General features: G+C 50.5%; 5 protein-coding genes across 5 annotated transcripts; all 5 read right to left on the minus strand.

Annotated features, from left to right (window-relative positions):
- On the minus strand, window positions 1-1,979 carry LOC138237759 (zona pellucida sperm-binding protein 4-like). Its single transcript, XM_069187603.1, has 7 exons — window positions 1,732-1,979; window positions 1,463-1,656; window positions 825-1,039; window positions 590-737; window positions 438-513; window positions 232-354; window positions 1-152 (listed from the first exon to the last, which is right to left on the minus strand). The coding sequence occupies exons 1-7, from the start codon at window positions 1,931-1,933 to the stop codon at window positions 16-18; spliced, it is 1,095 nt and encodes a 364-aa protein (XP_069043704.1). The 5' UTR covers window positions 1,934-1,979; the 3' UTR covers window positions 1-15.
- Window positions 1,980-4,010: 2,031 nt separating this feature from the next.
- Window positions 4,011-6,046, minus strand: LOC138237760 (zona pellucida sperm-binding protein 3-like). Its single transcript, XM_069187604.1, has 8 exons — window positions 5,684-6,046; window positions 5,495-5,613; window positions 5,316-5,419; window positions 5,040-5,217; window positions 4,841-4,958; window positions 4,596-4,725; window positions 4,213-4,338; window positions 4,011-4,126 (listed from the first exon to the last, which is right to left on the minus strand). Exons 1-8 carry the CDS (start codon window positions 6,044-6,046, stop codon window positions 4,011-4,013), a joined length of 1,254 nt encoding a protein of 417 aa, XP_069043705.1.
- A 7,525-nt stretch (window positions 6,047-13,571) lies between these two features.
- LOC138237761 (zona pellucida sperm-binding protein 4-like) lies at window positions 13,572-15,565 on the minus strand. The gene is made up of 9 exons (XM_069187605.1): window positions 15,323-15,565; window positions 15,060-15,247; window positions 14,885-14,982; window positions 14,669-14,796; window positions 14,402-14,591; window positions 14,167-14,314; window positions 14,015-14,090; window positions 13,809-13,931; window positions 13,572-13,728 (listed from the first exon to the last, which is right to left on the minus strand). The coding sequence occupies exons 1-9, from the start codon at window positions 15,534-15,536 to the stop codon at window positions 13,592-13,594; spliced, it is 1,302 nt and encodes a 433-aa protein (XP_069043706.1). The 5' UTR covers window positions 15,537-15,565; the 3' UTR covers window positions 13,572-13,591.
- Window positions 15,566-18,026: 2,461 nt separating this feature from the next.
- LOC138237762 (uncharacterized) lies at window positions 18,027-23,437 on the minus strand. Its single transcript, XM_069187606.1, has 17 exons — window positions 23,186-23,437; window positions 22,923-23,110; window positions 22,748-22,845; window positions 22,546-22,673; window positions 22,279-22,468; window positions 22,044-22,191; window positions 21,892-21,967; window positions 21,686-21,808; window positions 21,480-21,606; window positions 19,700-19,952; window positions 19,511-19,629; window positions 19,332-19,435; window positions 19,056-19,233; window positions 18,857-18,974; window positions 18,612-18,741; window positions 18,229-18,354; window positions 18,027-18,142 (listed from the first exon to the last, which is right to left on the minus strand). The coding sequence occupies exons 1-17, from the start codon at window positions 23,385-23,387 to the stop codon at window positions 18,027-18,029; spliced, it is 2,424 nt and encodes an 807-aa protein (XP_069043707.1). The 5' UTR covers window positions 23,388-23,437.
- A 1,992-nt stretch (window positions 23,438-25,429) lies between these two features.
- LOC138237821 (zona pellucida sperm-binding protein 3-like) lies at window positions 25,430-27,531 on the minus strand. Its single transcript, XM_069187672.1, has 7 exons — window positions 27,139-27,531; window positions 26,950-27,068; window positions 26,771-26,874; window positions 26,495-26,672; window positions 26,296-26,413; window positions 25,668-26,180; window positions 25,430-25,581 (listed from the first exon to the last, which is right to left on the minus strand). The coding sequence occupies exons 1-6, from the start codon at window positions 27,499-27,501 to the stop codon at window positions 25,692-25,694; spliced, it is 1,371 nt and encodes a 456-aa protein (XP_069043773.1). The 5' UTR covers window positions 27,502-27,531; the 3' UTR covers window positions 25,430-25,581; window positions 25,668-25,691.
- Between the last annotated feature and the right edge of the window lie 117 nt (window positions 27,532-27,648).

A 27,648-nucleotide genomic window follows, 5' to 3' on the forward strand; every position in this document is an offset into this window, starting at 1 on the left:
TTCAGAACAAGGCCTTTATTCATACTCCAGATTAGGCTTGGTATTCTGGATGTGAGGTCTAGATCTCCACACAGCCACCAATACCAGAGAACAGACCACAAGCACAGTGGAGGCAGCTACTACCAGCAGCCCATAGCTCAGGAACCGGGGTGCTGTGGAGAGAAGAGCTTTAGTGAGGGGTCAGACACAGGGAACAGGATCAGACACTCAGCCTCCATCCCCCTCCCTCACCTTCAGGATGGGAATCCAGCTGACCCAGAGCTGGAAGCTCAGATCCAACCAGGATCACTTCCCCACTGGACACCAGCACAGTTTCTCTGGAGGAGTCCTCTGCCACTCGAGCAACAGCTCTTCCTGCAAGAGGACAGGACAACAGCATCAGGAAAGGATACACACAGCTGACTGGCGCACAACCGCCCTGTCCCCAGAGAACTCACTCCTCCTGCCACAGGTGGGCACACAGCTGTCAGTAGCGGTCGGCTGGCACACTGCTGCACTACAGTGGATGAACACCTGGAGAGAGTACAGCAAGGGTCACTGCACAGCCCAGGACCAGCCACCACCTCCTTCCCCACAAGCTGCTCCCTACCTTCTCCTTCAGAGGAACCTGAGAGGCAGGATCCACAAAAGTGAACATCTGAATCATGAAGCGCTGGTAGTGCGTTGGGTACAGCAGCCCTGAGGGGCCACCCACGGGGATCAAGGTGGTCTGGTAGTTGTCACCTCCATAGGGACACCTGCAAGGACAGCAACAGGGAGGGTGAGCCCTGCCACAAGGGGACACTACCGAGACAAGCCAGTCTGAGCCACAGGGGTCAGGTTACCCAGCAACCAGAAGGCTCCAGCTGGGCTGGCTGAGAGGACTGGGAGTGGAAGTGGCCCAGCAGTCCCCCAGGGTCAGGACAATGTTGGGGTCAGTCCTGTTCAAGATGTGGACCTCCACATACACAGGATCCCGCAGCACCTTGGTCACAGGGTAGTCCAGGTCACTGTAGTAGGAGTCATACAGCTCTCCTGAGGAGAAGAGCAGCAGCGGGGTTCAGCAGAAGCCCCACACACTCGGCTCACACAGCCCAAGGCCCGACAGCTACCTCTGGCAATCCTGAGCTCCACACGGAGAGGTCCTGGAGACACTGCCGGAAGGGGTGGGGAGACTGTGTAGACCACAGCCCGCACTGGAACAAGGTCATCGTCTGCATACCTGCACTGGAAGAACAGCCTGGAGAGAGAAGCAGGCAGTCATGGGATCCAGCAAGACCAGAGCACTGTGGGAAGCAGCAGCTGCTCACTCACTTGTAGAAACTGTCCCTTGTGATGGAGCCAGCAGGTCCCCCAATCACAATAAATGTTGAGGACATCATGTTCTCATACACCACAGCACCACCTTCAGTCTGGAGGAAGGACACATGAACAAGGTCAGGAATCACCACAGGAACAACATCCTCAGCTGAAGGATCAAGCCCCTCACCTTCATGCTGGTGCCACAGGCACTGACTGGGAACTGGAACATGGCAAAGCCAGCAGTGGTGCTAACAGGGCCACAGGGGGGACTCCTGCCCCCCTGCAGGCTGACTGAACCCAGGCTCAGCTGAGGGCTGGTGGCATTCTTGGACACGACCACCACAAACTGGCCATCCCTGGTGCACTGGACAGTCACTGGAGGAAAGCAAGAGCTGGTAAACCAAGCCTGTTAAGCTCATCATAGAAGACGCTCAAGATCCCAAAACCCACCTTCATTCCCATAGTAACAGCGATTTTGGCTGGTCACATCAAAGCAGCAATTTTTAGCTTCACAGTCGCTTTTACCGATAGTCAAGTTACCACATGCTATCTTATCACCGTCATTAACCAGGCACTTCTGAACCTGAGCTACAGACCAATCCAACACCAGCAAAAACAACACACTGTACAACCCCATCCTCCCTCTGATCATGAACTTCTCCACCGTGAAACTCGCCGAGGAACTGCAAACAAGCGGCGCTCAGCTCCTGAAATACTCGCTGCGCCCTGATCGGCTGAGGGCGGCGATTGGAGGGCTGTAGGGCCGGAGCGCGCGCACGAGGATTTCGGACACTCAGAGGGTCGTCAGACTCAGCTGATTAATCACGGAGCGTCCTGTTCGACTGGAACGAGCTATCACGCGCGTTAGACCTAGGTCTCCGACTCAAAACTAAATATGTGTGGCGTCTATTGCTTCTTTTAGTGATGACCTCGTCTCGATCCCTGAATGACTTGTTGTGTTTAGCCAGACGTAGCGATGATTGCCGCTTTCCCTTTTGTATTAGGCCTCGTGAAATCCGACTGCCGCTAGCTGAGATTTTTGTTTTTCCACTTTTCTTTTTGCTTTTAGCTAACTCGCTATTAGCGGGAGAGTGTGCAGTTTTGAAATGTTGTTCTGTTTTCCCCTTTTTCGCGTAGACTCTGGCATTGCAGATTAGATATCATGCGGGTTAGACTAATGTATCTGACTCAAAACTAATTTATGGCGTCTGTTAGGGTAACCATATTTTGTTTTTCAAGAAAGAGGACGTGGGGACGAACATCGACACTCGACACATGCCTCCAAAGTAATGAATCTTTATTACTTTTTCTAATCAAAAATCAATTTAAACTCTAATTTTGATTAATCTTCTTAGTAAACTTTTAAACACTTGCAGGGATGCTCTTTCTCTTCCATATTGGCAAACAAGGAAAAAAAATATAGCCCTATTTTTAAAAGTTTTTTTTTCATTTTAACAAAAGTCTTAACATCTGAGGAAAAAATGAGGACATCATAACTTTTGCAATCAATGAGGACTTCTCCTAAATGATCGATTTGGCTCTACCTTTATTTCTATAATTCATTTATAATCGTCAATTGATAATGTTTTAGGCCAGGCGTTTAACTTATTAACGTTCATTTGAATTTGAACAGAAAAGACGCAGAGTACATTATACTGCGTTTTTGCGCTGTATTACTAAACATCGTTGTTACTCTCCCCAACGAGCAGAAAAGTGAGATGTAAGAATATTTCAACATGAATTCGTCCACTGGTTTGGCGCGAATGTTTTCTTGAAAGAGCGCTAGAAAAACACGCGGCGGCTGTGACAGGGGCCAGGCGACTCTCCCGGCCAGCGGAGAAGGTTAAAGCCGCGAGTTCAGCGTTTTGTGCTGAAACCCCGGGGGAAGACTGGGTCGACAAAACCGCTAGAATACCGGGTCTCTCCCCTTGTGAAAGAAACATTCGTTTCCTTGTGACCGGTATGAAGCTGGATAATACGATACCCGTTTGTGAGTAAAATGCTACTGCTCCTGGGAAGGGCAGGAACAATCGCTACCAGCACAGACGAGAATCTCGGTCCCTAGCGTCCCCATGTAGTTTCACAGAAATTCCTACATTTTAATCCCATGTTCTACTGCCCAAAGGGACATGGATTCGTCCAATATACGTACATACACGGTACAGGGAAAATACGGCTATACGTAAAAATACTGAAACGCTCTCGGCTGGGTCTTTACACCCACCTTTGATGTCCAATAAAGGGATCTGTATGCTAGATCTCCAACCATTTATGTATAATGATCATATACATTAGAATTTCATTCTAGATGAAATAAGGACCACATTTGTGCATCTAAGGTGTATGTTCAACATCTTCTCCTCAATAGATGAACAGCCCTAAAATCCTCTCTCCAAGGCTAAGGTGGAGATGGCACAAGTGCTCCTGCACTAGTGGGACTCTCCTCCAGGCAAGCTTGAAAGGGCAGCTGTTGTTCCCCCCGATTTGATGTCCCTGCTCTTCTGCCATTGAGCAGATACTAAGGAACAAGCCTGAGACTCCCACAGGAACAGCTGGTGTTCTTCCAAACCGCAGGTAGAGTCTGCTGGAGGAGCTGTAAGAAGAGTGGCCATAGCCTCAGACAGCACAGCATTCATACCCAACCCATACAGATCCCCCCTCCAGCACAGCAAGAAGCAGCTCATGACAAGAGACCCTTTGCAACCAGTTTATTGCTCATTCACATCAAGTCAGTTCATGGGTTTGTGTTGCTTCCTCCTGCGCAGGACTGTCCCCAGCAGAGCAGCACAGACCAGCCCCACCGCAGTCACCACACCAGCCAGGATCACAGCCTCCACAGGCAGGCCTGGAAAGAAAGCACAGAGGAGCCTCAGCAAGTGGGCACTGCCACAGAGAGGGGCCAGCCGACACGACAGCACCTCCTGCCAGTACCTGTGGACTTGCCCTCCTCTGCTCTTAGCTGGGAGCTCTGGCCTTCTGCCTCCACTGGCCTCTCAGCAACCTGCTCTTGCAGCACAAACACGGGACCAACAGTGGCATCAGCTTCCCACTCAGGAGCTGCAACAAGAGCAGGACAAGCCTGGCTGTAGACCACACTGCTTGACCCCCACTTTCCCGAGGAGATCCATGCCATGAGCGGCAGAGCAAGGGTGCCTTACCCCCTGTAGAAGCCAGGTCCCTCCTGCTCCTGCCACCCCAATACCTGGATCGTACACTTGGCACACAGCTCGAGTCACAGCAGCTGCAGACCTCGTCACTCCCATCCACTGATCTCCACCTACAGCAGGGACACAGGGTCAGAGCAGCTCCCTCACCTGAGCACCAGCAGGACACAGCAGCCCCCTGCCTCCTCACTGACCTGCTGCCCTCAGTGTAGCAGTCCTTGTTCAGGGAGTCCACACTCTGGGAAGCAGGAGTCACCTTCAGGTGGCAGGTGATGTAGATCTGCCAAGAGCACGAGTGGATCAAGCTACACCCAGGCCTCCATCTGGGGCTTGTAATGGAAATGCTGTTCCACAACCTTCACAAACCCATAAAAGCAGAAGGATCAAGTACTCACTGAGCTCCTGGCATCCTGATAGAACCTGAAGGCATCCAGCTTCATCTGCAGCTTGGTGTCCTGGGTTCTTGGCATGAACTGCGAGCTGGAGCCTGTGGATTTGGCGTCAGTCAGGCACCTGAAAGGAGAGAAGGCAGTGTAGAACTGGAGAGACGGCAGGCAGTATTCACTAGCTCAAGCCACCCGAGGTCACACCCACCCTTTGTTCTCAATGAAGGAGTAGCTGGGGGTGGAGGTCTGGTCAGGGACCAAGGTGGCCACGCAGCTGTCCACAAAGAGCCGAAGGGGCTGGTGGTTGGCCTGGGTGACGGAGGCTTCGATGTTCAGGACGTCCCCCAGGTAGAACACATTGGAGGACCTCTGGGAGCGCCAGTCATCTGGATGGGAAGGGAACCCCAATCTCAAGCACAGATCCCATCGATCCAACTGCACTGGCTGTACAGTCACACCGTGCTTCATCTCAGGGGAGACCTACCACTCATGAGGCTCAGGGAGAAGTCCAGCAGATCCTCAGCAGACTTGGTGGAGGTGTAGGGGACCCAGGTGGGCTTCAGGGCATTGCTGCTCACATTGTGGAGCCTAGCACACAGGAGGCAGGTGTCAGCAGGGAGTCAAGCTCCAGGCAGGCAGCCCTGCTGCTCCTCCAGGACTCACCTCATGTACTGACACTCGATACCCACAACGGCGCCATTCGTTCTCACTATGGGGGTGTTGGCCAGCGGCTTCGGGGTGTAGTTGAGAGAGAAGCTGTACACCAGTTGCTCGTCCACGGTCTAGACAGATCACAGATCCAGTCACCCAACTGCCGAGAACCCGAAGCTGCCCAACGGCAGAACCACTTACACTCAGCACACTGCGACACGCCTGCAGCTCAGCCTCGAAGATCAGGAGCTGCGCCGCGGTGTCCTGCCGGGTGACCGCACAGTCTCCCAGGCTGAGATCCGAAGCGTTGATCAGCTGCCCGGTGCCGAACAGGTCTGTCTTGACCTGCACCACGATCGTACTCTCCCCGCACTGCGCCGACACAGCCCGGATAACCTGCTGCTTCTGCTGCCGTGGCAGCAGAGGCGAGTCCAGAAAGGCGACCCCCTTGCGCCTGATGCCGGATTGGACGTTAGCGCGGGCGCGCCATTGCGCAGCATCACACAGAACTGCGAGGAACAGCAAGGTCAACAGCCGAAAGGCGAGACCACTAGAAAACCACATCTTGAAATGAAAACAACTCGCAAAACCACGATACCTGCCGTTTGCGAGCTCCTTCCTTTTAAAGCCACCGAGACTTTCGCACGTGATGACGTTCAGGTTCGTGGAGTGAAGATTTTCACGAGGACCCGAACACGGTCAGCTCACACGCAGGAGGACAGGATATGGAATCCACCCCGTGGAAAAGCCAGTGTAGTTAAACCGGAGGAAGATCGCGGAGACTCATTTCTCTTGAGCAGACTGCTGATTGTTTACAATGAATATTATAAACTAGGATCTTCGCTATATTTTGCGGCCACGGTATCTAATATTTCCTGTTACAGCTGTTGTTTCTGACAAGATGTACAAAATGAATAAGAAAAGATCTAGTCCCGAAACGTCTGAATTCACATCAATTCTAAGATTATTATAGAATTGAAACTGTGAATATCTCCTTCTGTCAAAATGACCATTGTATAGTTACAGTCTTGTAAATGATAAAACTCCTTCTTTATTTTCGTTCGAATGTTCTTCTGCTTCGCCGATCAATCTGGAGGAAAAGCGCTGGGTGAACGATTTCAAGAATTAAAAGCCTAAAACGGAGAAAGGGAGAAACTCGTCGTGATATTTCCTTCTCCGGATCTGTGTGCAGTGCAGACACGCTTTGTCCCAGCGAACATGTCAGACGCGCGCGGAGCGCAGACAACTGTTCTCACACCTTCCGATTCAGGAGTGAAAGAGGCGCCTGGCGTTGCTGCTCTTTACATTAGGGCTGCACGCATGCTTCTCTGTTAGCACTGCTTTCCTGAAGCTCTGGGGTTCTGGGTTCGATTCGTGGTGGGGTTTCTTCTGGAGGAGTTTGCAAGCTCTCCATTTTCACCCCACCGTCCAAATACTGTACGTGCTGTCACGGTGAACGGCCGGACTAACTCCCCCCCGCACGTCTGATGGTCCACTGTGTGTCGGCTTAGGAACCGGCTGGTCTCCACTTTCTGTTGGGCTCAGTGCTTTCAAGTTCTTTCATGTAGACGAGCTGTTGACAAATCCTACTAATTATTAGTTTTTCTTGTGAAACTCAACTGTGCATCGCCCATTTTTCTTGCTTAAGCCTGTATTTTACACCCAAAAGAAACATGGGTAGCGTCATAGGAATTGTGTAATACATCTATAGATTTTCTAACATTTTTATCCTGTACAATGTTGCAAGGGAAGCTGAAGCCTATCCCAGCAAGCAACAGGCCCAAAGTGGGGTACACCCAGGATGGGACACCAGTCTATTGCAGTGAATATTGAACTTGAACTTGAACTGAACTTGAACTTTATTGCCATATGTAACCGGTACTGGTACAATGGAATTCTTACTTACAGAAAGTCTCTCGATTATAAAACAAGTGTAAAAAACAAAACAAAGTGCAAACAGTGCATCAAGACAATGTACAAACAAACAATAGACAATGTGCAAGTAAACATGCAGACAGTTTGACTGTAAACAATACAGACGTGTAAACAATGACTGGAGACGTACAATTAATAAATTACAATGAGGTAGATGGTGATGGTGTAGGTGTGGTCCGAGGGGGATGGCTAAATGTGTTCGCCAGTCTCACTGCTTGTGGATAGAAGCTATTGAAGAATCTAGTGGTAAGTGTCCGTATGCTCTTATATCACTTGCCTGAGGGCAGTGGGGTGAAGAGCTCATGCCCGGGGTGGTGACTGTCCTCTGTGATGGCCAGAATTCTACCACGGCAGCGGTCCTCATAGAGCTGTTTAATCTCGGTGAGACCGCAGCCGATGATCTTCTGGGCCATATTGACCATTCTCTGCAGTGCCTTTCTTTCTCGCGAAGAGGTGTTGCCATACCACACGGTGATCCCGTTGGTGAGGACGCTCTCGATAGTGCAGCGGTAGAAGTTCACCAACACATGTGTTGGCATCCCCCATCGCTTGAGGCACCTCAAGAAATAAAGGCGCTGCTGAGCCTTCTTCATGATAGAGTCAGTGTTCACAGTCCAGGTTAGATCTTTAGAGATGTGAATTCCCAAAAACCTAAAGCTGGTGACTGTTTCCACTTCCGTTCCATCAATACTGAGTGGGCTGTGAGTGTGTGGCCTGTGTCTCCGAAAGTCCACTATTAGCTCTTTCGTTTTCTTTATGTTCAAGTCCAGGTTATTGCTATGACACCACCTAAGCAGCTGTACAACTTCATCCCTGTAAGTGGACTCGTCATCATCACTGATCAGTCCTATTATAGTGGTGTCATCGGCAAACTTAATGATGCGGTTATTGCTGTGTCTTGCTGTGCAGTCGTGAGTAAATAGGGAGTACAACCTTGGACTCAGACAGCAGCCTGAGTCCAGCCTGAATTGCTTCTACGAAAAACCAAGGGAAGGTGTTGAAAAAGTGGTTTTCAAGAGCTCTTCGATGTCAATCATGCGTCACATTTCCAGTTTTGATTTTCTTTCAGATATCTGCTTGAGCATGTACTGTGTCCTCCAGAATTATTGGCACCCTTGGTAAAGATGAGCCATTGGAAGGTAGTGTTGTTTTTTTTTAATGTATCAATAAAACAATGCATTTCTGATACAGTGGGGGTGTTACAGACGTATGCCTAGCTTTACTGTTTCATGTTTCCATGCTATGTTCCTGCTGTAATAGTGCGTCTTCCTGACTACATAGTTTTAAATCAGCACTGCTTCTACGAAAAACCAAGGGAAGGTGTTGAAAAAGTGGTTTTCAAGAGCTCTTCGATGTCAATCATGCGTCACATTTCCAGTTTTGATTTTCTTTCAGATATCTGCTTGAGCATGTACTGTGTCCTCCAGAATTATTGGCACCCTTGGTAAAGATGAGCCAAAAAGGCTATGAAAAATGTCTTTGTTATTCATCAGCTTGATCTTACACTGAAAATATGAGAGAAATCGAACCTTTCGGTGAGGTAAAATTGTTCAAAGAAAAACAATCCTTTTAAAAAACAAACATTTTTCTCAAAAACACACGTGTCACAATTATTGGCACCCCTCCCTTTGCCAAGATAACAGCACTGAGTCTTCTCTTATAATGCTGGATGAGGTGGGAGAACACATACTGTATAAAGGGATCTGAGATCCTCGCTTGTGGACTCTCCTCTTCAGCTCACCCCACAGCTTGATTCTGTGGTCAGTGAACCATGTCTGTGTGGGTTTGGATCATTGTCCTGCTGGAAGATCCAACCACTACCCAGTCTTAGCCTCCTGGCAGAGCAGCCACATTTTGACCTAAACTCTCCTGGTATTTGATGGAGTCCATGATTCCATGATATATAAGAACTGTTCTGGGTTAGTTTGAGAAAAATACACCAAGTATCTCTGTTTCGCATCCATGCGCTTGAAAGAAAAACTTCTGAGATGGACTTCTGACTGCCTTTAAAGGGGAAATGGGAAATATTTCTCCAACAGAGCCACATTCGTCAACGATTGATTGAAAATGAATACCTCGCAAAAATCAAGTATTATGTCCTGGCTGAAAGGAATAGACACCAAGAGTAATGAGGCCAACTCCGACAGATCATGCACACCTGTTGAGATTGCGGAGGATTATACATCGGCCACCGACAAACTCTGCTGCTGAACCTGCTAGTGTTAGCAAGCGTCGGAAGATGGCTACAAGGCGGTACGATCCAAATGATCTAAATTTGGGATTTACTTTGGTCAGTGAACCATTTCTGTGTGGGTTTGGATCATTGTCCTGCTGGAAGATCCAACCACTACCCAGTCTTAGCCTCCTGGCAGAGCAGCCACATTTTGACCTAAAATCTCCTGGTATTTGATGGAGTCCATGATTCCATGTATCCATCCAATCTGTGGGGATGCAGATCTCCCGCAGACACAAAGAAGCAGTGGCAGGCTGGTTGCTGTGCCAATCAGCGCTCTCTGGCTCTGTGCCAGGCAGTGGTGCTGCTTGCGACGTGGTGGGAAAGATTTCTACTGAGATGCTCTAGCAGTGGGCTCTCTGAAGTCCGGCTAGTTAGTTCAGGCTTACTAGCAGAGTTTGTGCACAGGAGAAAAATGACTGCGGGTCCCAGCAGGTCAGGAAGAAGACCGGTCCGTGCCTGATGAAGCGCTAGTTCTGAATAGTGATTCAGCTGTCCACGAGGCTTGCTGCTGATGCTAACTTCGGGTGGATCCTTTGGTTACACGCTGGCAACCTCCGTCCTCGACTCTTAGAGCAAAGGAAAGTCCTGCACTCGGACACACTGGCCGTTACGTGGTGGTCCAGGCTGAGTCTGAGGATGCTCAGGTGGAGCCCTGAGGCTGAATGTCCAGCAGGCGCGCTGCGAGAATCTCCTGCGCTTCCCCAACTGTTCTGCCCTGCAAACCGTTCCCCAGGGGCTCCGTGTTGCCTCTTTTTACCTAGAGGAACTGCAGGTTGTTCATTGGTTCAACGTTTCATGGGCATCAGAGATCCACGTGAGGTTAACCTGCCCTACCAGTTCCTGATTGGCTGATGAGTAACCATGCCCTTAGGGTCGTAAACCAACTTTGAATCAGACTCTGTCTTGAAATCTCAGACTTTAAGGCGCCAGAGATGAACAGTTATTAAGTTTGCTGGAGAATATCAGGAATTGGGAGTTGCTCCTTATCAGGACACTCTATCAGCTAGAACAGTGGTTCTCAAACTCTGGTACGTGCCGCCAGGTGGTAAGCCATATGACCCTGGAACTGTGTTGTGTGCGCTGAAAAATCGGGACGGGTTTTCATATTTTCTATTTTAATACGTGTCCAATACGCAGCCTACGTACTTCGGTACAGCGCTCCGCTAATATTTAAGTGGACACAGAGTTATGATGTAATTCCATACCTCTCTATAGGAATGCATGCTATGAAGTAAGTGACCAATTGTATTTAAAAAAAGCTATCTCCACCGAATAGGGAGGTAGGAGAACGTGCGTGATCTTGGAACACGCCAATCTTGTAAGCATGGGAAAGCGTGATACATAACAGAAAAATATATAAGAATTGTTCTGGGTTAGTTTGAGAAAAATACATCAAGTTTCTCTGTTTCGCATCCATGCGCTTGAAAGAAAAACTTCTGAGATGGACTTCCGACTGCCTTTAAAGGGGAAATGGGAATTATTTCTCCAACAGCGCCACATTCGTCAACGATTGATTGAAAATGAATACCTCGCAAAAATCAAGTATTATGTCCTGGCTGAAAGGAATAGACACCAAGAGTAATGAGGCCAGCTCCGACAGATCATGCACACCTGTTGAGATTGAGGAGGATTATACATCGGCCACCGACAAACTCTGCTGCTGAACCTGCTAGTGTTAGCAAGCGTCGGAAGATGGCTACAAGGCGGTACGATCCAAATGATCTAAATTTGGGATTTACTTACACCGGGACAGAGGAAGACCCAAGACCACAGTGTGTCGTGTGCTGTGAGATTCTCAGCAATAAAAGCATGAAGCCAGCACTTTACTATGAAGCATGCGCTCTTGAAGGATAAGCCTGTTGATTTTTTTCAAAGGAAACTTAAAGATCTGAAGCAGCACAAGTCCAGCATAACAAACAGTGCCACTCCAATTTCCAAAGCCCAAGAAGCATCTTACTACTCAAGCTTGCGGATCGCTAAAGCAGGTAAGCCCCACACTATCGGTGATGAACTTTGTTTACCATTGGTAAAAGAGCTGATACTTATTATGTGTGGAGAAAAAGTTGCTAAACAGCTCGACCTGGTGGCCCTTTCGAATGACACAGTCACTCGCAGAATTATTGATATGGCAGATGATGTCAAAAGTACGCTGATAGAGCGCGTTAAGATGAGCAGATTCTTTTCACTGCAATTAGATGAGTCTGTAGATGTCGTCAATTTGGCAAATTTGCTTGTTTACGTTAGATATGAGTTTGAGGGCATGTCGCATGAGGACTTTCTGTTCTGCAAGCCGCTACCATCAAGAACTACAGGAGAGCACGTATTTCAGCTTCTGAATGAATTTATTGAAGAGAATGGCATTGACTGGAAAAAATGCATCGGAGTTTGTACAGACGGTGCTAGAGCGACGACAGGCAGACACAGCGGTGTTGTTGTACGAATTAGAAGAGGTTGCTCCAGACATGAAGTGGGCGCACTGCAGCATCCACCGCGAGGCCTTGGCCGCCAATAAAATGCCTGAGGATCTGAAATCCGTGTTAGACTCTGCTGTCAAAGTTGTGAATTTGATCAAAGCTCGACCAATGAATTCATGTCTGTTCAGTGTGCTTTGTAATGAAATGGGCGGCGAACATGTGCAGCTTTTCCTACATACCGAAGTGAGATGGTTATCAAGGGGCAGAGTGCTCACGAGGCTCCTTGAGCTGCACTCTGAGGTACAGATGTTTTTGCATGACCAGCAATCTCCCTTGGCAAGTCTATTTGATGATCCAGTGTGGCTGGTAAAATTGGCCTACCTGGCTGATATATTCTCATGTTTGAATGAGCTGAATCTGGGACTGCAGGGCTTCTCTTTAACAATTTTTGATGTGTCTGACAAGATCACTGCTATGAAGAGAAAGCTGCAACTGTTTGTTAACAAAATCAACACAGGCGATGCATCTGCTTTCCCAACTCTGGAGAACCACCTGCACACATATGGTGTGGAACTTGATGCTGCTGTTCGAGATGTGATTACATTGCACCTCTTCTCATTGAAAGAACAGTTCTCAGAGTATTTTCCAGTTGAGGCCACACCAGAGTGGATCAGGAACCCCTTTACTGTTGATGCCGAAAGAATACCCAAGAACCTCTCCTGTGCTGAGCAAGAGAAGTTGCTCGAGTCATCTGATGTCAGAATTGAAACGACAGTCACCGTTGCATTTCTGGATCCAAAGACGGAGTGAATACCCAGCCCTCTCATTCAAGGCTGTGCAATTTTTGATGCCTTTTGCTACTACCTACCTTTGTGAGAAAGGCTTCTCTGCAATCAAGACAAAGTACCACAGCAAAATGGATGCTGAGCCAGATCTGCAGTTGAAGCTCACTGCCCATCGTCCATGACATTGCAAGGCTTTGCTAAACTAAACAAGCTCACCCCTCTCACTGAAATGGTAAGTGCTCAGTGTTTGTGTTTCTATTTTTATTAGATGTGTATGTGAGAGTGTGCACATGCCCACATGTTGGTCATTGAGATTTGTGGTTCCTATGGGAAGATGACTTGGAGGCGGTACTTGGATGCTTTGGTTTGATCAGTGGTGGTACTTGGTCCAAAAAGTTTGAGAACCACGGAGCTAGAAAAACCTTACTTGTTAACCACATGGAATGGCCTCTCTGTATCAAGTACCACTGAGATGAAAGAGAGAGGGACTAGCAAGGGAGCAGAAAACTTAATTGCTGTATTTTAGTAAGCCTCGCCGCTACAACACCGATCAGCAAAATGTGGAAAGGGTGTCAAAAACCTAGACAGATGCACTTGTTCCCTGAAGAAAAACCCGGAAGCTAGAAGCTCACCAACACTAACATACCAGATGGAGGTATCGACACCACCACTATGATATTCACAAGGAACACACTAAAACAGTACTAAGCCACAATGAGTAGAGATCAGTGCAAAGCCTTTATTCACACTCCATGCACAGCTTGGCATTCTGGATCCAAGGTCTAGATCTCCACACAGCCACCAGCACCAGAGCAGAGACCACAAGCACAGTGGAGGCAGCAACTACCAGCAGCCCATAGCTCAGGAACTGGGGTGCTGTGGAGAGAAGAGCTTTAGTGAGGGGTCAGACACAGGGAACAGGATCAGACACTCAGCCTCCATCCCTCCTCCCTCACCTTCAGGATGGGAATCCAGCCGATCCAGAGCTGGAAGCTCAGACCCAACCAGGATCACTTCCCCACTGGACACCAGCGCAGTTTCTCTGGAGGAGTCCTGTGCCACTTGAGCAACAGCTCTTCCTGCAAGAGGACAGGACACCAGCATGAGGAAAGGATACACACAGCTGACTGGCGCACAACCGCCCTGTCCCCAGAGAACTCACTCCTCCTGCCACAGGTGGGCACACAGCGGTCAGTAGCGGTCGGCTGGCACACTGCTGCACTACAGTGGATGAACACCTGGAGAGAGCAGAGCAAGGGTCACTGCACAGCCCAGGACCAGCCACCACCTCCTTCCCCACAAGCTGCTCCCTACCTTCTCCTTCAGAGGAACCTGAGAGGCAGGATCCACAAAAGTGAACATCTGAATCATGAAGCGCTGGTAGTGCGTTGGGTACGGCAGCCCTGAGGAGCCACCCACAGGGATCAAGGTGGTCTGGTAGTTGTCACCTCCATAGGGACACCTGCAAGGACAGCAACAGGGAGGGTGAGCCCTGCCACAAGGGGACACTACTGAGACAAGCCAGTCAGAGCCACAGGAGTCAGGTTACCCAGCAACCAGAAGGCTCCAGCTGGGCTGGCTGAGAGGACTGGGAGTGGAAGTGGCCCAGCAGTCCCCCAGGGTCAGGACAATGTTGGGGTCAGCCCTGTTCAAGATGTGGACCTCCACATACACAGGATCCCGCAGCACCTTGGTCACAGGGTAGTCCAGGTCACTGTAGTAGGAGTCATACAGCTCTCCTGAGGATAAGAGCAGCAGTGGGGTTCAGCAGAAGCCCCATACACTCGGCTCACACAGCCCAAGACCTGACAGCTACCTCTTGCAATCCTGAGCTCCACACGGAGAGGTCCTGGAGACACTGCCGGAGGGGGTGGGGAGACCGTGTACACCACAGCCTGCACTGGAACAAGGTCATCGTCTGCATACCTGCACTGGAAGAACAGCCTGGAGAGAGAAGCAGGCAGTCATGGGATCCAGACGGGACCTGGCAAGACCAGAACACTCTGGGAAGCAGCAGCAGCTGCTCACTCACTTGTAGAAACTGTCCCTTGTGATGGAGCCAGCAGGTCCCCCAATCACAGCAAATGTTGAGGACATCATGTTCTCATACACCACAGCACCACCTTCAGCCTGGAAGATGGACACATGAACAAGGTCAGGAATCACTACAGCAGCAACATCCTCAGCTGAAGGATCAAGCCCCTCACCTTCATGCTGGTGCCACAGGCACTGACTGGGAACTGGAACATGGCAAAGCCAGCAGTGGTGCTAACAGGGCCACAGGGGGGACTCCTGCCCCCCTGCAGGCTGACTGAACCCAGGCTCAGCGGAGGGCTGGTGGCATTCTTGGACACGACCACCACAAACTGGCCATCCCTGGTGCACTGGACAGTCACTGGAGGAAAGCAAGAGCTGGTAAACCAAGCCTGTTAAGCTCATCATAGAAGACGCTCAAGATCCCAAAACCCACCTTCATTCCCATAGTAACAGCGATTTTGGCTGGTCAGATCAAAGCAGCAATTTTTAGCTTCACAGTCACTTTTACCGATAGTCAAGTTACCACATGCTATCTTATCACTGTCATTAACCAGGCACTTCTGAACCTGAGCTAAAGAACAATCCAACACCAACAAAAACAACACAAGGTGCAACCCCATCCTCCCTCTAATCATTGACTTCTCCATCGTGAAACTCGGCGAGGAGCTGCAGATAAGCGGCGCTCAGCTCCTGAAATACTCGCTGCGCCCTGATTGGCTGAGGGCGGCGATTGGAGGGCTGTAGGGCCGGAGCGCGCGCACGAGGATTTCGGACACTCAGAGGGTCGTCAGACTCAGCTGATTAATCACAGAGCGTCCTGTTCGACTGGAACGAGCTATCATGCGCGTTAGACCAAGGTCTCCGACTCAAAACTAAATATGTGTGGCGTCTATTGCTTCTTATAGTGATGACCTCGTCTCACATGATCGTTTCGATCCCTGAATGACTTGTTGTGTTTAGCCAGACGTAGCTCACACGATGCGATGATTGCCGCTTCCCTCTTATATTAGGCCACGTGAAATCCGACTGCCGCTAGCTCAGATTTTTGTTTTTCCACTTTTCTTTTTACTTTTAGCTAACTCGCTATTAGCGGGAGAGTGTGCAGTTTTGAAATGTTGTTCTGTATTTCCCTTTTTCACGTAGACTCTAGCATTGCAGATTTGAATGCGAAGGTATAAAAAGTAATCATGCTCCCTTTCCTTGTGGTTTTCGGTCTCTTTGCTTCATAATTTTCGCTCAAACACTACAACTACGAAATAGGCAATCAGATTGGTCAAACAGTTGGCGAATTTGTCGCGGCCAGTCCGTTTCGCTCCACTATGCACAGTAGCGAATGTGGGGCTCGTGCGGCAATAGCCAAGAGAATGCTCCTGGGTAGCGCACACGGTGCCTTTTTTTCTGTCGGTCAACACTCAGGGAAGAGACTTTTACAACCCATTCGACAAGAGTTAAACACACACAAGGGCAGTAAGATGTATGACATTCCATGCACAGATCCGAATGGATTTTTAGGCTATCGAAAGAAAGAAAAAGTAGCCCATTTCTTTTATGCCAAACATTCTTGCGATCGATCGGCTGGTCGATTACCCCCGATTTAAAGTGTCAATTTGTCTCGAACTTTCTTTCTATAATTAATTTATAATCTTCAGTTATACATTTTCTAGCCTGTGCAGGGGTCACATTTCGGCGTTTAGTTGAACGTTCATTTGAATATTAATTGAAAGACGCTTGATACAAACACTGCGTCCTTGCGTAAAGAATTAATCGTTTCGCTACTTTATCGACAACGCGTAGAAAACTCGGGGAGATGCAGGAGTACTTGAACAAATTCGTCCGTCGTTTTGGCGCGAATGTTTTCTTGAAAGACCGGTAGAAGCAGACACTCGGCGACCGTAACAGGGGGCAGGCGACTCCCCCGGACAGCAGAGAAGGTTAAAACCGACAGTTCACCGTTTTGTGCTAAAACGCCGGAAGAAAACAGGGTCCATAAAACCACTTTAATACCGGGTCTCTCCCCCTTGTGACCGATATAAAGCTGGATAATAAGATACGGGAGACACCATACGGCTACCGTTTGTGAATAATATTGCCAGCAGCCATATCACCCTGCAACTCACAACTGGCAACCCACTGAAGCTAAGCAGGTGTGAGCCTGGTCCGTACCTGGATGGGAGACCTCCTGGGAAAAACTAAGGTTGCTGCTGGAAGAGGTGTTAGTGGGGCCAGCAGGGGGCGCTCACCCTGCGGTCTGTGTGGGTCCTAATGCCCCAGTACAGTGACGGGGACACTATACTGTAAACAGGCGCCGTCCTTCGGATGAGACGTAAAACCGAGGTCCTGACTCTCTGTGGTCATTAAAAATCCCAGGGCGCTTCTCGAAAAGAGTAGGGGTGTAACCCCGGTGTCCTGGCCAAATTTCCCCCCTGGCCTCCTAATAATCCCCTTCTATGAATTGGCTACATTACTCTGCTCTCCTCCCCACTGATAGCTGATGTGTGGTGAGCGTTCTGGCGCACTATGGCTGCCGTCGCATCATCCAGGTGGATGCTGCACATTGGTGGTGGTGGAGGGGAGTCCCCATTACCTGTAAAGCGCTTTGAGTGGAGTGTCCAGAAAAGCGCTATATAAGTGTAAGCAATTATTATTATAATATTCACTGCTCCTGGGAAGGGCAGGAACAATCGCTACCAGCACTGACGAGAATCTCGGTCCCTAGCGTCCCCATGTAGTTTCACAGAAACTCCTACATTTTAATCCCATATTCCATGGAACAAAGGGACAGTAAAGTCCTAAAATGCTCTCTGCAAGGATACTGTGGAGATGGCACAAGTGCTCCTGCACTAGTAGGACTCTCCTCCAGGCAAGCTTGAAAGGGCAGCTGTTCCCCCTGATTTGATGTCCCTGCTCTTCTGCCATTGAGCAGATACTAAGGAACAAGCCTGAGACTCCCACAGGAACAGCTGGTGTTCTTCCAAACCGCAGGTAGAGTCTGCTGGAGGAGCTGTAAGAAGAGTGGCCATAGCCTCAGACAGCACAGCATTCATACCCAACCCATACAGATCCCCCCTCCAGCACAGCAAGAAGCAGCTCATGACAAGAGACCCTTTGCAACCAGTTTATTGCTCATTCACATCAAGTCAGTTCATGGGTTTGTGTTGCTTCCTCCTGCGCAGGACTGTCCCCAGCAGAGCAGCACAGACCAGCCCCACCGCAGTCACCACACCAGCCAGGATCACAGCCTCCACAGGCAGGCCTGGAAAGAAAGCACAGAGGAGCCTCAGCAAGTGGGCACTGCCACGGAGAGGGGCCAGCCGACATGACAGCACCTCCTGCCAGTACCTGTGGACTTGCCCTCCTCTGCTCTTAGCTGGGAGCTCTGGCCTTCTGCCTCCACTGGCCTCTCAGCAACCTGCTCTTGCAGCACAAACACGGGACCAACAGTGGCATCAGCTTCCCACTCAGGAGCTGCAACAAGAGCAGGACAAGCCTGGCTGTAGACCACACTGCTTGACCCCCACTTTCCCGAGGAGATCCATGCCATGAGCGGCAGAGCAAGGGTGCCTTACCCCCTGTAGAAGCCAGGTCCCTCCTGCTCCTGCCACCCCAATACCTGGATCGTACACTTGGCACACAGCTCGAGTCACAGCAGCTGCAGACCTGGTCACTCCCATCCACTGATCTCCACCTACAGCAGGGACACAGGGTCAGAGCAGCTCCCTCACCTGAGCACCAGCTGGACACAGCAGCCCCCTGCCTCCTCACTGACCTGCTGCCCTCAGTGTAGCAGTCCTTGTTCAGGGAGTCCACACTCTGGGAAGCAGGAGTCACCTTCAGGTGGCAGGTGATGTAGATCTGCCAAGAGCACGAGTGGATCAAGCTACACCCAGGCCTCCATCTGGGACTTGTAATGGAAATGCTGTTCCACAACCTTCACAAACCCATAAAAGCAGAAGGATCAAGTACTCACTGAGCTCCTGGCATCCTGATAGAACCTGAAGGCATCCAGCTTCATCTGCAGCTTGGTGTCCTGGGTTCTTGGCATGAACTGCGAGCTGGAGCCTGTGGATTTGGCGTCAGTCAGGCACCTGAAAGGAGAGAAGGCAGTGTAGAACTGGAGAGACGGCAGGCAGTATTCACTAGCTCAAGCCACCCGAGGTCACACCCACCCTTTGTTCTCAATGAAGGAGTAGCTGGGGGTGGAGGTCTGGTCAGGGACCAAGGTGGCCACGCAGCTGTCCACAAAGAGCCAAAGGGGCTGGTGGTTGGCCTGGGTGACGGAGGCTTCGATGTTCAGGACGTCCCCCAGGTAGAACACATTGGAGGACCTCTGGGAGCGCCAGTCATCTGGATGGGAAAGGAACCCCAATCTCAAGCACAGATCCCGTCGATCCAACTGCACTGGCTGTACAGTCACACCGTGCTTCATCTCAGGGGAGACCTACCACTCATGAGGCTCAGGGAGAAGTCCAGCAGATCCTCAGCAGACTTGGTGGAGGTGTAGGGGACCCAGGTGGGCTTCAGGGCATTGCTGCTCACATTGTGGAGCCTAGCACACAGGAGGCAGGTGTCAGCAGGGAGTCAAGCTCCAGGCAGGCAGCCCTGCTGCTCCTCCAGGACTCACCTCATGTACTGACACTCGATACCCACAACGGCGCCATTCGTTCTCACTATGGGGGTGTTGGCCAGCGGCTTCGGGGTGTAGTTGAGAGAGAAGCTGTACACCAGTTGCTCGTCCACAGTCTAGACAGATCACAGATCCAGTCACCCAACTGCCGAGAACCCGAAGCTGCCCAACGGCAGAACCACTTACACTCAGCACACTGCGACACGCCTGCAGCTCAGCCTCGAAGATCAGGAGCTGCGCCGCGGTGTCCTGCCGGGTGACCGCACAGTCTCCCAGGCTGAGATCCGAAGCGTTGATCAGCTGCCCGGTGCCGAACAGGTCTGTCTTGACCTGCACCACGATCGTACTCTCCCCGCACTGCGCCGACACAGCCCGGATAACCTGCTGCTTCTGCTGCCGTGGCAGCAGAGGCGAGTCCAGAAAGGCGACCCCCTTGCGCCTGATGCCGGATTGGACGTTAGCGCGGGCGCGCCATTGCGCAGCATCACACAGAACTGCGAGGAACAGCAAGGTCAACAGCCGAAAGGCGAGACCACTAGAAAACCACATCTTGAAATGAAAACAACTCGCAAAACCACGATACCTGCTGTTTGCGAGCTCCTTCTTTTTAAAGCCACCGAGACTTTCGCACGTGATGACGTTCAGGTTCGCAGAGTGAAGATTTTCACGAGGACCCGAACTCGGTCAGCTCACACGCAGGAGGACAGGATATGGAATCCACCCCGTGGAAAAGCCATTATAGTTCAAGTGAAGGAGGATCATGGAGACTCATTTCTCCTGAATAGACGGGTCATTGTTTACAGTGAATACTTACGGTTAAACACCGGGGTAAAGTTAGCTTGAAGTTCGAAAACGATTTTGGCACGCCTGTAGCGTTTTCACGACACAAGCTATTGGCTTGTGAACAGCATTCCCCTATCCCAGTGCATAGTGCCACATTAAATAGAAGCACGAGAAAAAGAGATTCAGAACGCAAAGCTGTGTCGGTCTTCTGTGTAAACAATCGGTTTGAAAATCATGGGAGCTGTTTTTAATAAGCTGCTGAGTCAAGAATATTTGAATCTTTCTGCTGTCAGTATTGTGAATATAGTTGACCCTTACCTGAATGAAAACAGGACATAAAGAAAGGGTTTCAGAAATCAAGCAAAACTTTATTCCCGTGCTTACAGTCTGGGTAATTGGAGACTGCGCTGTTCTGCTTCCTATGGTGATATACGGTTTTTTCGCACGAAGCCGTGTTGAGCAGTATTTCTCGCGTTGTGGACGTGTGTACACAGCGGTCCCCCCGGGTTCCAGTTAGTGCGTAATTACGCATCGATGAAAAACCGGAGGTTTAAAAAAAGATAATTAGCTCACTGATAGTTTGATGTAGAGGCTGTGGACATTTCCACAAGTCGTGGTCTTTAAAATGCATTTGGTTTGAAGGCGTTCTGTGCTTCCATTGCGAAGATATGGACAAAAGAATATTCGTGCGTGGTCCAAAAAAGTGCTAAAAACGACAATGTGAAGGCTATTAAAACATTCACAATGTACTTGATACACAAAGCAAGTGTTTTCGTAACCCTAGGAGGTTTCGTGAAAGCGCTACAGGCGTGCCAAAATCGTTTTCGAACTTCCGGCGAACTTTCCCCCGGTCAGTTACACTAGGACACTGGCTGTATTTTGCGGTACGTGCGTCTAATATTTCCTGTTAGAGCTTTTGCCTGCTGGCCACCAGATGTTAAGAATGATCTGATCAGAGGTGAACTAGTGAGAAAAGATAAGACCTGGTCCGAAAACGTCTCACTTTACATACAGTACATCATAAGATCTCATTATTGATTATGTGGGAAAGGTTTGCACGGCCATTGAAGAGGCTTACAGGGACATCTTCACAGACACTGAACTACAGCACTTAATGCTGACAGAAGAGGGAAGCATACAAGACAGTACACAAGGGAGTTCAGAACAAGGCCTTTATTTATACTCCAGATTAGGCTTGGTATTCTGGATGTGAGGTCTAGATCTCCACACAGCCACCAACACCAGAGAACAGACCACAAGCACAGTGGAGGCAGCTACTACCAGCAGCCCATAGCTCAGGAACCGGGGTGCTGTGGAGAGAAGAGCTTTAGTGAGGGGTCAGACACAGGGAACAGGATCAGACACTCAGCCTCCATCCCCCTCCCTCACCTTCAGGATGGGAATCCAGCTGACCCAGAGCTGGAAGCTCGGATCCAACCAGGATCACTTCCCCACTGGACACCAGCACAGTTTCTCTGGAGGAGTCCTCTGCCACTCGAGCAACAGCTCTTCCTGCAAGAGGACAGGACAACAGCATCAGGAAAGGATACACACAGCTGACTAGCGCACAACCGCCCTGTCCCCAGAGAACTCACTCCTCCTGCCACAGGTGGGCACACAGCGGTCAGTAGCGGTCGGCTGGCACACTGCTGCACTACAGTGGATGAACACCTGGAGAGAGCAGAGCAAGGGTCACTGCACAGCCCAGGACCAGCCACCACCTCCTTCCCCACAAGCTGCTCCCTACCTTCTCCATCAGAGGCACCTGAGAGGCAGGATCCACAAAAGTGAACATCTGAATCATGAAGCGCTGGTAGTGCGTTGGGTACGGCAGCCCTGAGGGGCCACCCACGGGGATCAAGGTGCTCTGGTAGTTGTCACCTCCATAGGGACACCTGCAAGGACAGCAACAGGGAGGGTGAGCCCTGCCACAAGGGGACACTACCAAGACAAGCCAGTCTGAGCCACAGGGGTCAGATTACCCAGCAACCAGAAGGCTCCAGCTGGGCTGGCTGAGAGGACTGGGAGTGGAAGTGGCCCAGCAGTCCCCCAGGGTCAGGACAATGTTGGGGTCAGTCCTGTTCAAGATGTGGACCTCCACATACACAGGATCCCGCAACACCTTGGTCACAGGGTAGTCCAGGTCACTGTAGTAGGAGTCATACAGCTCTCCTGAGGAGAAGAGCAGCAGCGGGGTTCAGCAGAAGCCCCACACACTCAGCTCACACAGCCCAAGGCCCGACAGCTACCTCTGGCAATCCTGAGCTCCACACGGAGAGGTCCTGGAGACACTGCCGGAAGGGGTGGGGAGACTGTGTAGACCACAGCCCGCACTGGAACAAGGTCATCATCTGCATACCTGCACTGGAAGAACAGCCTGGAGAGAGAAGCAGGCAGTCATGGGATCCAGCAAGACCAGAGCACTGTGGGAAGCAGCAGCTGCTCACTCACTTGTAGAAACTGTCCCTTGTGATGGAGCCAGCAGGTCCCCCAATCACAGCAAATGTTGAGGACATCATGTTCTCATACACCACAGCACCACCTTCAGTCTGGAGGAAGGACACATGAACAAGGTCAGGAATCACCACAGGAACAACATCCTCAGCTGAAGGATCAAGCCCCTCACCTTCATGCTGGTGCCACAGGCACTGACTGGGAACTGGAACATGGCAAAGCCAGCAGTGGTGCTAACAGGGCCACAGGGGGGACTCCTGCCCCCCTGCAGGCTGACTGAACCCAGGCTCAGCTGAGGGCTAGTGGCATTCTTGGACACGACCACCACAAACTGGCCATCCCTGGTGCACTGGACAGTCACTGGAGGAAAGCAAGAGCTGGTAAACCAAGCCTGTTAAGCTCATCATAGAAGACGCTCAAGATCCCAAAACCCACCTTCATTCCCATAGTAACAGCGATTTTGGCTGGTCAGATCAAAGCAGCAATTTTTAGCTTCACAGTCGCTTTTACCGATAGTCAAGTTACCACATGCTATCTTATCACCGTCATTAACCAGGCACTTCTGAACCTGAGCTACAGACCAATCCAACACCAGCAAAAACAACACACTGTACAACCCCATCCTCCCTCTGATCATGAACTTCTCCACCGTGAAACTCGCCGAGGAACTGCAAACAAGCGGCGCTCAGCTCCTGAAATACTCGCTGCGCCCTGATCGGCTGAGGGCGGCGATTGGAGGGCTGTAGGGCCGGAGCGCGCGCACGAGGATTTCGGACACTCAGAGGGTCGTCAGACTCAGCTGATTAATCACGGAGCGTCCTGTTCGACTGGAACGAGCTATCACGCGCGTTAGACCTAGGTCTCCGACTCAAAACTAAATATGTGTGGCGTCTATTGCTTCTTTTAGTGATGACCTCGTCTCGATCCCTGAATGACTTGTTGTGTTTAGCCAGACGTAGCGATGATTGCCGCTTTCCCTTTTGTATTAGGCCTCGTGAAATCCGACTGCCGCTAGCTGAGATTTTTGTTTTTCCACTTTTCTTTTTGCTTTTAGCTAACTCGCTATTAGCGGGAGAGTGTGCAGTTTTGAAATGTTGTTCTGTTTTCCCCTTTTTCGCGTAGACTCTGGCATTGCAGATTAGATATCATGCGGGTTAGACTAATGTATCTGACTCAAAACTAATTTATGGCGTCTGTTAGGGTAACCATATTTTGTTTTTCAAGAAAGAGGACGTGGGGACGAACATCGACACTCGACACATGCCTCCAAAGTAATGAATCTTTATTACTTTTTCTAATCAAAAATCAATTTAAACTCTAATTTTGATTAATCTTCTTAGTAAACTTTTAAACACTTGCAGGGATGCTCTTTCTCTTCCATATTGGCAAACAAGGAAAAAAAATATAGCCCTATTTTTAAAAGTTTTTTTTTCATTTTAACAAAAGTCTTAACATCTGAGGAAAAAATGAGGACATCATAACTTTTGTAATCAATGAGGACTTCTCCTAAATGATCGATTTGGCTCTACCTTTATTTCTATAATTCATTTATAATCGTCAATTGATAATGTTTTAGGCCAGGCGTTTAACTTATTAACGTTCATTTGAATTTGAACAGAAAAGACGCAGAGTACATTATACTGCGTTTTTGCGCTGTATTACTAAACATCGTTGTTACTCTCCCCAACGAGCAGAAAAGTGAGATGTAAGAATATTTCAACATGAATTCGTCCACTGGTTTGGCGCGAATGTTTTCTTGAAAGAGCGCTAGAAAAACACGCGGCGGCTGTGACAGGGGCCAGGCGACTCTCCCGGCCAGCGGAGAAGGTTAAAGCCGCGAGTTCAGCGTTTTGTGCTGAAACCCCGGGGGAAGACTGGGTCGACAAAACCGCTAGAATACCGGGTCTCTCCCCTTGTGAAAGAAACATTCGTTTCCTTGTGACCGGTATGAAGCTGGATAATACGATACCCGTTTGTGAGTAAAATGCTACTGCTCCTGGGAAGGGCAGGAACAATCGCTACCAGCACAGACGAGAATCTCGGTCCCTAGCGTCCCCATGTAGTTTCACAGAAATTCCTACATTTTAATCCCATGTTCTACTGCCCAAAGGGACATGGATTCGTCCAATATACGTACATACACGGTACAGGGAAAATACGGCTATACGTAAAAATACTGAAACGCTCTCGGCTGGGTCTTTACACCCACCTTTGATGTCCAAGAAAGGGATCTGTATGCTAGATCTCCAACCATTTATGTATAATGATCATATACATTAGAATTTCATTCTAGATGAATTAAGGACCACATTTGTGCATCTAAGGTGTATGTTCAACATCTTCTCCTCAATAGATGAACAGCCCTAAAATCCTCTCTCCAAGGCTAAGGTGGAGATGGCACAAGTGCTCCTGCACTAGTGGGACTCTCCTCCAGGCAAGCTTGAAAGGGCAGCTGTTGTTCCCCCCGATTTGATGTCCCTGCTCTTCTGCCATTGAGCAGATACTAAGGAACAAGCCTGAGACTCCCACAGGAACAGCTGGTGTTCTTCCAAACCGCAGGTAGAGTCTGCTGGAGGAGCTGTAAGAAGAGTGGCCATAGCCTCAGACAGCACAGCCATTCATACCCAACCCATACAGATCCCCCCTCCAGCACAGCAAGAAGCAGCTCATGACAAGAGACCCTTTGCAACCAGTTTATTGCTCATTCACATCAAGTCAGTTCATGGGTTTGTGTTGCTTCCTCCTGCGCAGGACTGTCCCCAGCAGAGCAGCAGAGACCAGCCCCACCGCAGTCACCACACCAGCCAGGATCACAGCCTCCACAGGCAGGCCTGGAAAGAAAGCACAGAGGAGCCTCAGCAAGTGGGCACTGCCACGGAGAGGGGCCAGCCGACATGACAGCACCTCCTGCCAGTACCTGTGGACTTGCCCTCCTCTGCTCTTAGCTGGGAGCTCTGGCCTTCTGCCTCCACTGGCCTCTCAGCAACCTGCTCTTGCAGCACAAACACGGGACCAACAGTGGCATCAGCTTCCCACTCAGGAGCTGCAACAAGAGCAGGACAAGCCTGGCTGTAGACCACACTGCTTGACCCCCACTTTCCCGAGGAGATCCATGCCATGAGCGGCAGAGCAAGGGTGCCTTACCCCCTGTAGAAGCCAGGTCCCTCCTGCTCCTGCCACCCCAATACCTGGATCGTACACTTGGCACACAGCTCGAGTCACAGCAGCTGCAGACCTGGTCACTCCCATCCACTGATCTCCACCTACAGCAGGGACACAGGGTCAGAGCAGCTCCCTCACCTGAGCACCAGCAGGACACAGCAGCCCCCTGCCTCCTCACTGACCTGCTGCCCTCAGTGTAGCAGTCCTTGTTCAGGGAGTCCACACTCTGGGAAGCAGGAGTCACCTTCAGGTGGCAGGTGATGTAGATCTGCCAAGAGCACGAGTGGATCAAGCTACACCCAGGCCTCCATCTGGGGCTTGTAATGGAAATGCTGTTCCACAACCTTCACAAACCCATAAAAGCAGAAGGATCAAGTACTCACTGAGCTCCTGGCATCCTGATAGAACCTGAAGGCATCCAGCTTCATCTGCAGCTTGGTGTCCTGGGTTCTTGGCATGAACTGCGAGCTGGAGCCTGTGGATTTGGCGTCAGTCAGGCACCTGAAAGGAGAGAAGGCAGTGTAGAACTGGAGAGACGGCAGGCAGTATTCACTAGCTCAAGCCACCCGAGGTCACACCCACCCTTTGTTCTCAATGAAGGAGTAGCTGGGGGTGGAGGTCTGGTCAGGGACCAAGGTGGCCACGCAGCTGTCCACAAAGAGCCGAAGGGGCTGGTGGTTGGCCTGGGTGACGGAGGCTTCGATGTTCAGGACGTCCCCCAGGTAGAACACATTGGAGGACCTCTGGGAGCGCCAGTCATCTGGATGGGAAGGGAACCCCAATCTCAAGCACAGATCCCATCGATCCAACTGCACTGGCTGTACAGTCACACCGTGCTTCATCTCAGGGGAGACCTACCACTCATGAGGCTCAGGGAGAAGTCCAGCAGATCCTCAGCAGACTTGGTGGAGGTGTAGGGGACCCAGGTGGGCTTCAGGGCATTGCTGCTCACATTGTGGAGCCTAGCACACAGGAGGCAGGTGTCAGCAGGGAGTCAAGCTCCAGGCAGGCAGCCCTGCTGCTCCTCCAGGACTCACCTCATGTACTGACACTCGATACCCACAACGGCGCCATTCGTTCTCACTATGGGGGTGTTGGCCAGCGGCTTCGGGGTGTAGTTGAGAGAGAAGCTGTACACCAGTTGCTCGTCCACGGTCTAGACAGATCACAGATCCAGTCACCCAACTGCCGAGAACCCGAAGCTGCCCAACGGCAGAACCACTTACACTCAGCACACTGCGACACGCCTGCAGCTCAGCCTCGAAGATCAGGAGCTGCGCCGCGGTGTCCTGCCGGGTGACCGCACAGTCTCCCAGGCTGAGATCCGAAGCGTTGATCAGCTGCCCGGTGCCGAACAGGTCTGTCTTGACCTGCACCACGATCGTACTCTCCCCGCACTGCGCCGACACAGCCCGGATAACCTGCTGCTTCTGCTGCCGTGGCAGCAGAGGCGAGTCCAGAAAGGCGACCCCCTTGCGCCTGATGCCGGATTGGACGTTAGCGCGGGCGCGCCATTGCGCAGCATCACACAGAACTGCGAGGAACAGCAAGGTCAACAGCCGAAAGGCGAGACCACTAGAAAACCACATCTTGAAATGAAAACAACTCGCAAAACCACGATACCTGCCGTTTGCGAGCTCCTTCCTTTTAAAGCCACCGAGACTTTCGCACGTGATGACGTTCAGGTTCGTGGAGTGAAGATTTTCACGAGGACCCGAACACGGTCAGCTCACACG

Source organism: Lepisosteus oculatus, chromosome 3 (genome assembly GCF_040954835.1).
Source record: "Lepisosteus oculatus isolate fLepOcu1 chromosome 3, fLepOcu1.hap2, whole genome shotgun sequence".
In the NCBI taxonomy this organism is placed as follows: Eukaryota; Metazoa; Chordata; class Actinopteri; order Semionotiformes; family Lepisosteidae; genus Lepisosteus; species Lepisosteus oculatus.